The sequence below is a fragment of the Ischnura elegans genome, chromosome 12 (genome assembly GCF_921293095.1).
Source record: "Ischnura elegans chromosome 12, ioIscEleg1.1, whole genome shotgun sequence".
Lineage (NCBI taxonomy): Eukaryota > Metazoa > Arthropoda > Insecta > Odonata > Coenagrionidae > Ischnura > Ischnura elegans.
In genome coordinates, this window is record NC_060257.1 from 63779868 (window position 1) to 63794979 (window position 15112).

At 36.7% G+C, this 15112-nt stretch overlaps 2 protein-coding genes across 3 annotated transcripts; one reads left to right on the forward strand and one right to left on the reverse strand.

The window, feature by feature from the left end:
• Positions 1-1081: 1081 nt before the first annotated feature.
• On the reverse strand, positions 1082-12667 carry LOC124169681 (BLOC-1-related complex subunit 8 homolog). Of its 2 annotated transcripts, none has more exons than XM_046548350.1 (5): positions 12403-12667; positions 12251-12310; positions 11982-12159; positions 11750-11857; positions 1082-2609 (listed from the first exon to the last, which is right to left on the reverse strand). In XM_046548350.1, the coding sequence occupies exons 1-5, from the start codon at positions 12413-12415 to the stop codon at positions 2429-2431; spliced, it is 540 nt and encodes a 179-aa protein (XP_046404306.1). In that variant the 5' UTR covers positions 12416-12667; the 3' UTR covers positions 1082-2428. The 2 variants fall into 2 exon arrangements, with proteins under 2 accessions (XP_046404306.1, XP_046404307.1); XM_046548351.1 differs by lacking the exon at positions 1082-2609 and adding an exon at positions 5988-6486.
• Positions 12668-12743: 76 nt separating this feature from the next.
• LOC124169680 (translocon-associated protein subunit beta) lies at positions 12744-14258 on the forward strand. The gene is made up of 4 exons (XM_046548349.1): positions 12744-12840; positions 12960-13335; positions 13429-13512; positions 13596-14258. Coding segments are annotated over exons 1-4 (597 nt in total). The 5' UTR covers positions 12744-12838; the 3' UTR covers positions 13731-14258.
• The last annotated feature ends 854 nt before the right edge of the window (positions 14259-15112 follow it).

Below are 15112 nucleotides of genomic sequence, written 5' to 3' on the forward strand. Positions count from 1 at the left end.
GGAGTGGCATGCCATGGGCGCCAATCTGGCCTTTTTCAAATGAGGATAAAAATGGACCATTGCCATTAGTCTAAACCGGTATTTCTAAAACGAAATAATTTGTATATTATGAATACAGTAATTGTGGGTAACGAATCGCAATCAATGCCTTTCATTTTCTTTGATGAAGGAAACTACCCTATTGGGGCAGCCGCTTAATTGGGGCAAAGTGCACACGTCCCAATTAACCGGAATCTACTGTAATAAAAAAGCATTACGACAGGAAAGTGAACAACATATATATATCTTCCAAAAGTAGTGGGGGGAAGGGAAGGATGAGACAGAAGAATAAGAGGGGAATTAAGAGGGGGGTAAGAAGCACAAAAAATAGGAAAGAATACATCATAGAGACAAAATAAAATGCCAAAATTGGGTCATGTCACAATGAATATAAGATGGTGAGAAGTGGGGTGAGGGTAAGGGGGAGAAGTGGGGTAAGGTAAAAACTTTTGGGGAAGGAAAAGGGGTTATGACGTAGTTACGGAATTACATACAAATATGGGTATGACTTACTTACTCTACTTACTTTAATAATTCAACTTACTTCCTTTTCCTTTTAACTACTTTCCACTCTATGATAATTCTCCCAAACAAGTTGTCTTCAAAGAATAATTTGTTGCAAAACAATTTCCGCTTAAAATAAATACTGTCCACACTTTACTCCGGTCACAGAAGCCCCTACACAGATCGAAGAACCAAATGTGGTCTTTGGGGCAAAGTAGGGTTGGAGGTCATACATTTAACAAGTTTCAAATGAGTATAAGATGAGAATCATTAAAGAAGATTCTCTAAGAAACAAAAGGGAATCATTTCAGTCGTCAAAAACTAGGATCCTGAAAAGTGTTAGTTTTTAGGAAACGGGAATGTAGACAAGAATGGACAGTTCTACAATACTTAGAACCAACAAAAAGTAAATTAATTGAGTAAAATAACTTACTAACAGCAGTAAAAGGATCATTTTTACCAGACATTGAGTACTTCCATAGACTAGAGAGGAGAAGATGAGAGAAGTAGATAAGTTCTGACGTTCACATTCACCGTATTCAGTTGTAATTTCACACTTTTATTTTCTTTTTGACATACATTAAACGGAAGCAGTACCCATGGATCCGAGGCATTACAGATTTCAATAAAATCCAATTTTGGAATAAGTAACAGATACATTTGCATAAAGACCATCCAACATATTTTTTCTCTCCATTTCCATCAGCAACACAACTGCATTTATCAATAATGGAATGATTTTTTTAATTTCATGCTAGCATCAAAACTATTGAACAATATTCATCATTCTTGAGTTCATACTTAAAATTTTATTAATCCCTGTTAAAATAAGGTTAAAATGAATGAAGATAGAAAACTAGTAGAAAAACAATCCATCTAGCTAATGATTTACAAATCTGGCATTAGCTTCCAAATACAAAACCATAATAAAAATCCCCGCAGCATTCAAGGGTATGACAAGAATATATTTATGGGTAAGAACAAGTAAATAGAATGAATATAACACGATGGAAGCATTGACCTAACCTGTTTAACACCAGAGTCATCAGTCTGATGGATTCAGGTGATACGCACTTTGTGAAAAATAGACACACTGAAATTCATAAACCTCAACTTATCATTAAGAATTTTAATACACCCTTGTTATTGGCACAAAAGTATCAAAACCAGTTGGTTACATTATAAGCTGTGTTAAATACTACACAGCCAATATTTTTCAATCAAGTCATATGCAGCTGCTATACATTAAGAAAAGCTAAAACTATTGATAATTTTAAAGTAAAATTACATCTTCACAAACATCACTCACTCACCTGGAATAAAAATCCATGTAGACTAGAAATGAAGGAGCTTATACAAATATATTTACACATAAGAAGAGATCATAAATATAAATAAGACATCTCACACATGAAATATGCTGTGTTGCAGAAACTTCACAAAACTATGATTTCGACAATTTTATCTGAATGGCCACTTGAATGCAATACCCATAAGAATCTCTAAGGTATTATAGCTGATTTTAACGAATTTTCAGCAAAAATCTGCAATAAATTTCAATTAAAATACATGGTAGACTTGGGTATAAAATGATTCACAGGAATTGCGTTCAATTTTAAAACCTGTCAAATCTAAAACTCCTTTCTTTCACTAATTTCCAGCTTGATGTCATATTCTGCACCCACTTACGTGATTACAAAACAGTTAATTTGTGCATTATCATGATTATAATCTGATCACAAATTAATGATTTCCATGTCTGGCACACATCACAGGATAAAAGAAAATAAGATTAGCATGTCTAGATTCCATTTCTTCTTCCATAGCCAAAATACAGTATAGAAATAATTTTCAACAAAATGTGCTTGGAGTAGAATCACTTCGATCACTGATGAATTGTATGTGATCGATGAAGTTCATTCGAAGCAGAGTTCCTTGCTTGAGCCATCATAGACTCAACCCTAGATGCTGTTTCTCGGAGGGCATCTGACAGTTCAGGAAGATCAGGGAGATCCAGAGAAATGTGTGCCGACAGTCTTTTGTAAACAGATGGCTCCTTTTTATTCCTGAAATAATTTACAACCATTAAATCAACTTGTTTAGCAGAACAATACAGTTTTTAATAAGAGAGTTGTTTTATACGGTAAAGTTTCAACACAGAACATGCAAATATTTACTTGCCTTTCCACAATTTTTTCACATTTGCAGCAGTTTAGCACTTGAGTATGATCTCATGAAACTTTGAAGAGACGCTTTTCTGCGTTAAGATTACGGAAGAATGCAATCCTACAGACACAACATGCAAAAATTTGAAAACTGAATACAAATGTTCTCGAGCACAAAAACACAAATGTTCTAAATACACTTATCATTCCCTCTCCCCCATTTCAATTAAAATAAGACAAAACAGGTACATGATGTAAGCATATATTATCTGAAAAATTATTGGTATACCAAATTCATACTCCATGAAGTATGTGCCAAAAATATGGAAAAACCTCAATTGAAAATATTTCTTTTGTGTTCCAGATTCTGTGCCATGAAAATAGAACATCAAAACAGCTTTGACTTGGGATTTCACCTCAAGTTATAAATGCAATAATCAAACTCGACAGTCTCGCTAACATAATCACTTGTCATCCATAATGACAAAAACAGTTCCCTTTTGTGTAAACAGATTTATTACCAGATTTTATTTAATGGGGATGTTCTTGACACTGATCCTAAGTAATGCTTGATGCTATAAATCCATAATTTAGGTATTTTAGTAGCTGACTTTTCTCACTCACGGTAACTTTGAGACCTTTCAAAGGTACAAATGAAACATTTCAATGACACAACAACATATTTTATCAATGGTTGGAACAGACATTCATGGATATTGAATTTTTATGAATTTAAAAGAGATTATTTAGCAGGTCATTTAAAAATCATGAGCGAACTTAATGCATGTATGTAACCCATTTCATCTTAAATTTAATTATATTTTGCAAACCAACAACTATGCAGAATACCAAACAGATACTCTGCAATACTAAGCACAGATCACAGGTAAACATCTCCATTGTCAACTCTTCATGGCATGAGGGCTTTGTTAACAAGGATACAAAATGCCATGCTTTCCTAGCAAAGAAACTCAACAGAGATTTATTTGATTACGTGGTACTATGGTCCATGCTGGCTATTATTTCATTTCTACATTAAAAAACAGAAATGCTAGCCAACATAGGCTATAGTGGCTACGTACAGTAGACTCTCCTTAATACGAACAACGTTATTATGAAGTTCTCGTTATTACGAAGCGAATCGTTGGTCCCGACGAAAAGGCATATGCTTGCTATAGTAAAAGAAACGTTATTGCGAAATTTTCGTTTTTACGAAATTACGAACCTCAGTCCCGGTCCCGGCGGCTATAAAATAAACCTTATTACGAAGTTCCCCGTGTAAGCAACGGCATTTAGGTGCATATTCACTACGCTGAGTTATAATAATCGCGCCGCGTTTAAGTTCTTCTCGTGAACCGCGCCCAAGAGCGTCAATTATGGCTCTTTCTTCAGTGTACACGCAACATCATGTAATAAGTTTCATTCCTGTGGAGCCATGGTGACTCACTTGTAACCGCTCGTAAATTGGACGTACAGTAAGTCCTCTTCCTACGCGCATTCGATTTACGAATTTTCAGAGATACGAGCATTCAAATTTCGAATTTGGCGCCTTTCAATTTGGCCGATGCTTCGCGGTTTGGCTTGGCGTAGAGGAACTGTCACTTTGGGCACAATCTGAACAAAGTATCATTGAATCCGGTGTGAATTTAGGAACTGTTCAGCGTTTCGCCTGTTCATCCTTACCGCGAGTAGTGATTTTTTCGGTTCCGGCTGCGTCGCACGCCCAGCTAGATCAGTTCGTAATATCGTGAGCTAGAGCACGATTGTGATTCAGTGTTTCATTTTGTAGGATGACCGTATTTCTCATGATGCAATTTCATACAGTCCGGCCGGCGAAAGTAGCCCGATGACGGCACAATAGGAGAGGCGGATAACCCTACGCCAGCACGGTTTACAGTCAATCGCTGCCCAACAAAACCCTCGCCTTATCTCTCAACGTTGTCAACTGCATAAGGTGCACCGAAATATGGCTGATCATCAAAAAAATCCTTTCTTCGAATCGCCAAAACAAGTGATTCTTCGTCTGGGTCCATCACGCGCGGCGTCCCTTCCGCATCCTTTCTTCGTGGAACCCTTTGTAGGCGTTTCACTTTCTTAGATGGCAACCCTGCCCCTACCCCGACCTAGACCATTCTGTGTGTCATCGGACAACCCTCAGCGGCCGTGCTGTAGGTTTATCAACTTAGGAACAACGTCTTGGAACGCAACCAGTGCGTATATCGCACTTACTGTATTCGGGAAGATATCAACCCTCGATTGCGTCGTGCCGCATTCTTCTGCTGAGAAACTGGAATGAATTTTCCTGTTTAAACAAATTCCCGCGTAATTTAATCGTGTTTATTAAATACGTTTTTTTAGATGATTCCTGAAAGAAACGTTGATACGAACTTCGTTATTACGAACCTCCGGTTTTTCGGTCCCGCTAACTTCGTAATAACGAGAGTCTACTGTAGCAACCCAATAAATCCCTGAAAAGCCTTGGCACGGACTTGGAATGAAAAAAAAATGCATATAAGCACCCAAAATGCAACTTAGATTATGATTTATTCACAGTTAAATTAAGTTAGTTGAAATAGCCCATTGAATGGCTACCTATTTCCTTTAATCAGTCATATAACTATGGCTTCATTTAAAGGAAAGGTCAACAAATATAATACATATTTGCCTTCAGTAGGAAGCCACTTTCTCCTGTATATCAAGAGGTTACTGTAAGATGGAAACAGGAGATGTAACGACAAAGAGTAAAAATCAATGCACCATTCTGATGATTAAAAAAATAAGAAAAATAATGGGTATCAGAGAAATATTGACCACCACAGACATGTAAATTGTAACTAATGAGAATCTATACCAACACCAAACCTTAAAGCCTGTATGACATTTTCAAATTTATTGGCCAATAAATAGGCATGCAATATCGTTTAAAATATTGGGCGTTACATACCATATGACACCTATCAATATTTACACGATTATTGGCCGTAACAGTTTTCTAATGCCCTGCTAGAGAACGCCATTGTATTTCGATGATTCTATATTGTATACGCATTTGTGTATTTTTGTACGCTTCAATCAAAAGTGAAATAACTTCTTTCCTCCAGTGTTTTGCAAAGATCTTCTTGTTTTGGCCACTAGGAGGCAACAAAACTGACTTCTGATTGAAGATTGGCAGCGAGAAAATAGAACCTGATCTAAATTCCAAATTGGGCAAGAAATTGAGTCCAGTATTGTTAAAAGGATATTGGACTAGAAATTGGTGTGTGTCAGTTGGACCACAATTCCATATCCAAAGGATTGGCCAAGAAATTGGGAAGTGTCATACGGGCTTAAGGTCTCAGGCAAATAACAGTGCGGTGGGATTACTGATAATTTTTTATTCAAATGTTTCCACAGTTTTTAAAGGAGGTATAGTGAGATCATGACAGTCCAATCAATGCTAAAGAGTGACCCAAGGCAAGAGAATATCAAACCACAAGAACTCAGAGTAGTTTGGAGGTTTATGACAAAGTTGTTTAAACTTGCATCATGCAACAATTTCAAAACTAACAAATATGCACCTTCATGCACAGTACTACAAAATTCATTTGAAATGGTCATCCACACATAAAAATTTCCAAAGTGTATCTTTCTTTATTTCCCTCGGCATGAGGTCACCATGTCTACAAAGACGAAATAACTATGCACAATCAGTTACCACACCATCTCAGTCAGTGCTCCAGGAGAACGTAATGAGAATTTATGAACCATGAAATTTTTAATATTAAATAACTGTAATGACCTGTAAAAGACAGTTCGATTCTATCATTGATAAGAAATTTCATCTTACAAGATGAATAGCTTCACCTTTAAAATTAGGGACTAAAGGTACCTAGCAGAAAAACCAAAACAGACAAAATTATTGGGCCCTAAACCAATCAGCAATGCCATCTTATTAAGATAGAATTGAATAACACAAAATAAAATATTTGAAATAAGAAACTACAGATGAATAAACAGATGAACTGTGAGAGTTACTGGGAGAAACTTGACATCTATGACTAATGAAATGATGATGACCACATAAATTTAACTATTACAGTGCAACCTCGATATAACGACACCCCACGGTGCACTAATAAACACTCGCTATAGCGAATTGTCGCTTTACCGGAGGTGGAGCAAATAATAGCCAATATACCTGTTGCGAACAGATATACAGGAACAGGAGTGGTGCGGCGACAGATAAACATCTATCCCATAAACGTAAGCATAAATCCAGGCGAAAGGCGATGTTTTTTTGCATCACTAAATTTCCTTACTCAAATAACGACTAACTATTCAAACAATTTTAAAGCGCCGCACTGAATAAAAATCATGCAAAGCATTGTTTCGTCAATCATTATATTTATCGAACGACAGTTTACCACATAAATTTGAGACTGAGCACTCCATTAACTTCATTTCTAACAGATCGCTAGCAATTACAGAGGTTAAGGAGTCTTGATGAAAGTCTTCCGGCGGTGAAACCCTCGCTATGGCGAGAGCCAACGCCGAAAGGGTCTCGTAAAAACGAATTTTTTAACACGCTTATTATAGGGTCAATTGACGGTGCATCGACTATCTCTCGTAATAGCGGGGGTGTCGCTATAGCCCGTACTCGCTTTAACGAGGTTCCACTGTATTTAAGTTTATGCTCACACAATCAACTATAAAACTGAAAAAAATGTATCCACACGATGATAAAACAGTTTAAATAATGCATGTAAAAAACTGATGGAACAAAAGAAACCTTAAGCTGGCTTCACACTATCCTCACCAGAAATCAATCGTTTATCACCTAGAGTGATCAGATGACCGCTCTGCATAGGACACAAAGGCCTGAAACTTAGGACATCGTGGCAAAATGTATGACACTTACATTAGTGGATAGAAAAGTTTACTCTAATTTCAACTTATTATGAAGATAAGCTCAGGCAAAAGCTATTAGCTAGTATATTAGCAAGACAATGACACATATAAACAGTATTATATAATTTATTCGTTGATTTTCTCATAAAAAACAAAGTTGAATTTGGCATATTTCACGGCAGATGCAATTTTTTCAGCAACTCAACCTTACCCGGCATGCATTCATAGAATCCCTGGCAGTAGTCTAAATTAGGGATATGCGAGTACATACTCAATTCAAGTGCTTCTGATAGTGTTACAAATGTCGCGTTGAGTTATTTTGATTTCAGAGCTCTCGAGGCCAGTTGCTTCAGAAATCTGCCAAAAGAAGGCGCTATAATCAGAATTGTGTAAAGGCCTGTTTAAAAGGTACTACATTAACCCATACCAGTTGATGTGTAAATGAATGAACGGGCGAATGAATATGAAAATTCACCATGTAACCGCCCAACTTGTGTGAATGCACGAACAGAAAATAGAACTTATTCTAATTTGGTTCGTGCATTCATACATTTTCCATTGCGGTCCACAAAAATCATCCATGCAAACAGACATTAACTCATATGGGCTAATGTATCGTGTGAACAGGCCTTAAGAATCATTTGTAAAGTGGATGTATTGCGTAATTGTCTTGGCCTGGGAATTTCATCTGACTGCCAACTACCTGGCTAAAAATCACCAAATAATACAGAAAAAAACTTCGTAACCAAAGCAAGGAAGTATTTAAATACACTTTATGCCTCGAAAGATGGCAATGAGACCCTTAACCTCTCTCAGGGGTAGATATTAAGGTCATTACATATTTTGGTGGGGGGCAGTACATTATTTTCTGCAATACCTTTCAGCGATAATGTATCTGAAGTCTCATATGCGTAGACAAGTAGATTTCAGATATTCATCAATTATCTTTAAACATTGCTTAATAAGCTAGCAAAATGAAAACTTCCATTGAAGAGCCATCTTAAATTACCGTTTTTTCAGTCTTTCCAGAAATTACAGGGGTGGCTGCAATTTATTTTCCATTTTCTGTTTTCTACTTCTAAAGACCCCATATATTTATATACAGGTAATAATAAAACATCGGACTACACATGGATCAACTCCCGAAACCTTTTTGTTCCTTTTAAATTCATCGATAGAGGATAGTCTTCCCCTACTTTGTGGGTTGCCTAACTTACACAAATTTTCCTCTTTGAGCACTGAAGTTTGCTGCACAGGTTGCCTACTATAAATTTTCCATTTACAATAACTCTGTTCTAAGGTCATAAGGATGCAGGATATTTAAAAAAAGTTCAGTTTTCCATAATGGACAATACACGTGCAAAGTATGAATGAAATTGAGGAGTAGCACTATGAGAAGGTTCCTTGTAAGTTCAACTAAAAAAATATTTTTTTTCAGAGGAATATGATTGACGGAAATTTACATTCATTCTGATGGCTAACATCACTCTGAGTTGCTAAAATATGATGATAAATAGCACATTTTGAATACAGAAATGCGCACAAAGCTAGAAAACTATGTAAGGACCTTTAAGGTAGTGCAAAACTCTCTTCCATCTAGTGTTAACAGGTACTATTTTTGAGGGCCTACATCCTTCATTGTCAAAATGAATGACATGCATGTATGTCTTATTTTTTGTTTTCTTTGTCTCAAAGTCTACTATGTTCCAAATTCCAGATGGGGATAGATGAGAAATAGATAGATGGTCACACCTACAACTTATTTAGGTTACACAAGAGAGGACAAACACATCGACTGACGGAAGTCTACAGGATACCGATTTCAACAGAAAAGATGCAATTTTAAAAAAATACCTTTCCGGACATGGGTGATTACAACGGAACACAGAAAATGTAAGACTACAATGAATCAACTTTCAAAGAGAAAGGCTGAGGAAAAATTGTTTCTATACGAGGTATCACTACATGCTGGACTTCAGTACCTACGAGACAGATCATGTGAACCAAATGAAGTGTTCATCAATGTAACTACATTACATTACCTTCCTCAAAATTCACAATTCCTCGTCATATTTGTGTTAACCCCACCCCCAGATCTGTCGCATCCATGTCTCTCCATGTTCTCTCATAAGTCATCGCCTTGTAATGAATGAAATCAAACTTGGAGTAATTTTCCAAAGTGATGAAGGAACAAAATGCCATAGTATATGTAAGAAACAATCAATATCTTTGAGCATATAAAAAGAAGATATGAAGAATAAAGCTCACCATTAATCAAGAGCAATGCTCCTACATTCAATATAGCTTAAAACACATTTGGGATTATATATTTGCACCTTAGCCTCAGTCACACTTGTCTCAGTGAAATAAAAAACGGACCTTTCAAAGCCCTTCTACCAAGCTTATAATGAACAAAAATAGTGAAGTACACAAAATTTATAGACCCAAATACAACAATGTGTAATGTCCAATGTATAGTCCTTCCATTTTCTTTTCTTGACCTGCATTTAAAACTAAGATTCCTGCCATAAATTTTAATTAGGAAAATTAAATATCTACAGTGAAAAGATTTTTCAACAACGATGACTTTAATCTAATTGTAAGTTAAAACAAGTCAAATTTTCTTAGGTCACTTGGGTGAAAATACTTCATCGCCTGGGTACTTCTGACTCCAACTTCCACCTCAACAATACCTATGCTTGACAGGATATCGCATGGATAACAAATTTTCCAGAGGTAATAAAATAAAATAAAGTTTAGCAGCCAGAAAATATATACTATTTCAAATCTTGATAAGAAACTAACTGGTGAAATTCAAACCTAATTGACACTCAATTATAAGTCGTCAATTTCCTCAATGCAACTGAGAAAATAAAACTTTCCATATCTCAACTGGAATGATTGACATCTATTCAAAAGTAATGAAATCAACACATCGTCTTCGGGATTATCATGAAATTGAATGGATATACAGGTAAGGTAGGTCTATATCCGAAAAAATCCTAATGTTCTGTCCGTAGGCCACAATTTTATTAGTTTACGCTTGGGACACAAAATGAAGTACTGGCTGATACTGATGAAAGAACTTCTTTAAACAACAAGTTATCTGCATTGAAGGACAAAAATACGCTTCTATTCTGAACACTGAAAAATACACTCTAATCTGAAACAAAGATCATAAATATGATGGGAAACCACTTCAAAAACGTAATTCAACAATGATTTTCTCCATAACTCAATCTTTTGAATTTCCAGATTGGAGCCCATCCCACAAAACAGATAAAATTTTTAATCAATCTACATTCATATTACTTAAAAAGAGTTCTAGCTGTGACTAGGCTCATGGAACTAAGTGTAAACATGGTTATGGAACCAATTCCTTGCACCTGGCACATGTAAACTTTCCTTTATTACAAGTTCTTCTTTTTTAATTTAATTATGAATCGCTTTCACCAAGTTACGCCTCAAACAATCAATTTTTTCAAAATAATGGATCATAATTTCACTTGATGTAGCAAATTGCAACCGGTGACGAGTAACGTCCAAATATTCATGAACATATATGAGTGACTCTCTTTCTTGTTTTACCTTACCATATAGGTTTCTTTCCAGATGGAGGTCATTTAATTATTAGGAACTTATCAGAATTGGTAATGAAAATAATCTGGTGAAACTAGCCAAAGATTCCCATGATAGTATTAGATATGGTTCCCATGCATTTCAACAAAGCTGCAGAGTGAGAGCTGAAGTATTCAAAGGTGAAGAAATGGTAGTCTGGGACAAAAGGTCAGTGATGTGGGGGGTTGAATAATCATACAATGAATAATTAATGCTCTACCCTAATCCAGTATATTATAATGACAGGCGAACGTACCATGTGAACAGGCCTTAAGAACCAGTCGCTGTCCTCCATATTATAACTGTATATGTTGTCATAGTAAAGAAAGTAGTTATATGCACCTTTTTCAACCAAATAAGAAGAGATAAAATAAATGAAAAAGCTCAAATGAAATAGCTTATTACACAACATGATAGGAGGGAAGAAAGCGCGTATAGACCCAGGGGTAGCCCTCAATCAGGATAAGATTAAATTCTAAAACCAAGTGGTCACTAAGACTGCAAATTACATGACTGAGGTTACTCTAAATACCTACTTTCTAGTTTCCTCGTATTTCAACTGCTGTTTATGAAAGACTGCATTTTTTATCAGGTCTTGGATGTTCAAGAAATGTTGCTCTGCCCCTTCCATCGACTTTACAGCCCTATAAAAAAAATTAAAATAGCTTTACAATCTGGACCATCAACCTGCTCGGTTAAGAGATGCCACCCGCAATTGCAAAAAAAAACGTTACAGAAGAAAAAAATTATTATGCGATACACACTCACCCAACAGCATACTCCATGTCGTAGCATCTACCCTGAAGGTCTTGATGAAGCCTTTTTACTTCCACCCTCTTATCAACCATGGGAGGGAGAGCTTTTCGTACATGCTCTTGCAAACGGTAGAATGCCAAAGATGGCTCGTTGGCAACTATATGCATGTTTTCCGAAATCCTTTCAGTCGCTAACAAATAAATTTATGTATTAAAATTTACTTATAGGTTAGAGTAACTAAATTCATAACTTTTCTTTAGCTAAACATGTGAGGCACATACCTTTTTTAACTTTTACTTCCAACTCAGGATCAACCTGAGTTGGTTGAATCGCAGAAGCACCTGAAAATCAAAAAGAAAGCAGAGTATATTATCGGGCGGAGTTCGCGGTTATTAAGGTTAAAAACTTATTGCATATAAATGTCAGAAATTACCAATATAACTCATTTTCCACGTATCTATTTAATGACGTTCTGCTATACCATCGCAGGGCACTAATTTCACTTTTCACTAAATATATTTGGATTCCTAAAAGCCAAACAATTTACCACGAGTCTGCGCGATCTTTTAATATAAGACAATATAATATAATGCAATTAACACCACACATAAGGACCACTGTTAAATGATGGTTGACAGCGAATAAATTACACAAAATTACAGTAAACAAGCAGAACACTTCGTAATTCACGTTTCCCTTGTTTTAATTTGCACTGCTTTTTCAAAGGTAGCGCGATATCCGCAAGCTTTTCAGGTGAGGTGGCAGCAGTGAACGGACGTGGACGGCTCCTCGCTTGCTTGCTTGTGACGTCGTCAGCCGGTGGTGTGTGTACTTAGTAGGTCGGACCGTCTGTGAAGAAAGGGTGCAAAATGTGAGTCGTGGTAGTGTATTTTAACCCGCAAAATCCATACCCACACTGCGTTTTTGGTTTCGTTTTAATATTGGTTACCCATTCTTTTGTGTTCATTAAGTGCTTTCTTTCTTTTTAAGGTGTCGTCCCCAGCTTTTTGTCCTCGTATTAGCTGCTATGCTAGGAGCAGCATTCACCGATGAAGAAGAGACAAGTGCAAGGCTCCTTGTTGCAAAAATGATCATGAATAAGTATCTCGTGGAAGATATGGATATTATTGTGAAATACTCTCTGTACAATATTGGTAATAGTGCAGCCCTTGCTGTAGAGATCAACGACAACAGTTTTAATCCAGATGCCTTCGACGTCGTCGGTGGCCAGCTACGAGTGAGTTTGGACAGAATTCCTCCTGGTGCCAATGTATCTCATGTTGTTGTGGTTAGGCCTAGGAAGTACGGTTATTTCAACTTCACCTCTGCTCAAGTAAGCTACCTGCCGTCAGAGGATGCAACTGAGGTAAGGGTTAATATTGTTAGTATTTCAAGGTATTTAAGTGGGGGATGCACTTATGATACTTACTAGGTACTAATCTAATTGGTATTTATTTAGCGCCAGCTGGCCATAACGAGCGAACCGGGCGAAGGTGTTATTGTTGCCTTCCGTGATTATGATCGGAAATTCTCTCCACATGTTGTAAGTAGGGTATTGAATCTATAGCCCATGAAATTCCCATACCATTTCCTGAAATGGTTACTCATTCATCTTCTCTATTACAGTTGGATTGGGCTGCTTTCGCTGTTATGACTTTGCCTTCGTTAGGAATACCATTCCTATTGTGGTACTCGAGCAAATCCAAGTATGAAACCATCGTGAAACACAAGAAGGATAAGTCTAGGAACAAGGATGATTAAATCGTGCTGTTTTATGTGGAAGTTTTAAATTAAAATTTTGATAATAAATGCTGAAAAGTTATCCCGAATGAACTTTTTGTGTGCAAGACTTTCAATGGGGCTGAATTTTTTATAAATGAATGATTGTGACTTAATTCCACTAGAATATTGATGGTCTCTAGTTTAATAGTGCATCATCTTTTTTCTCCTGTCTGTTTAAAGAGCATTGACCATTCCTCATTAGGACGTATTTTCATCGTACTATTTACTGCCCAATGGTGAATGCTGTGATATATAATACCAACTCAGGTAATTGTGCGATTTGTTTCTACGTTTTGATGAGTGAAAGCAAATAATATTCCTGGACAACAAATGGTGTTAGACGTGTGAATTTGAATGTTTTTAACTGTTCAAGCTCTCTTGGATGGTGATCGTAACCAGCACAATTTCCATCGCCATTTATGATGTCACAGTTATCACTCGAGTACTGATCGAATGTTCGGTTGTGAATAAAGATGTATGATAGAAACTTCTCTATCACCGATTAAATTGCATTTAATTTTCATTTTAGGCCCTTCTATTGGACATTCCCTCGCTAATCATCTCTTGTTAGTTCTAAAAGGATGGTGAATGTAAGGTGATACAATTCATGTGTGGCATTAGTAATGAAGGCTTCAATTTAAATATTAATTTGGAGGTTTAGCAGAAGATGGAGTGATAATTATTACACCTCTTATCCTAGATTTTCCAAAAAATCTGCTAATTACTTTAACCTTTATGTTCTTTTTATCTATTTTGGATGTATTGTAGTGTCCGCATTGGGAAATGTTTGAGGGCGTCTGTCAGGCCTCCAGTAGGCTATGTTACTGATGCATAGTGGCAAAGCCAGGAATTAATGCTAGGAGGGTTTTAGGTGCAACTAGTACTGGGAGGTCAGGAGGGTGGGGAATACTCGCTAGGGCAGCGGTTCCCAAACTTTCTCTTTCCGGGATCCATTTTAGCACATACGTTTTAGCCATGACCCCCTAAAATGGTTGTCTAACTTTAAGTACATAGTTCACCATTTATTTGTATACATCTTGCGACCCCTTTTCGAACGGCCCGCGACCCCCAGTTTGGGAACCGCTGCACTAGGGTAAGTGGGAGGGTTGGGGGCCCTCCCACAGAAAACTTTTAAGGAAAATGGTGAGTTTTATGCCTTTCAGAGGGATATTTTATTAATCTTTACACTATTCTGTAAGTAATATTGATGCAATGAAGTAAAATGGATTAAACTTAAAAAATTCTCTGAGCTCTGGGGGAGGTCCCCCTCACTGCAGCACGGTAAAGGGGTGCCGAACTTGAGGACTGCATCAGGCACACTGCTAGATGATGTTATTCGTCTATGGGAAAAATATATGTGC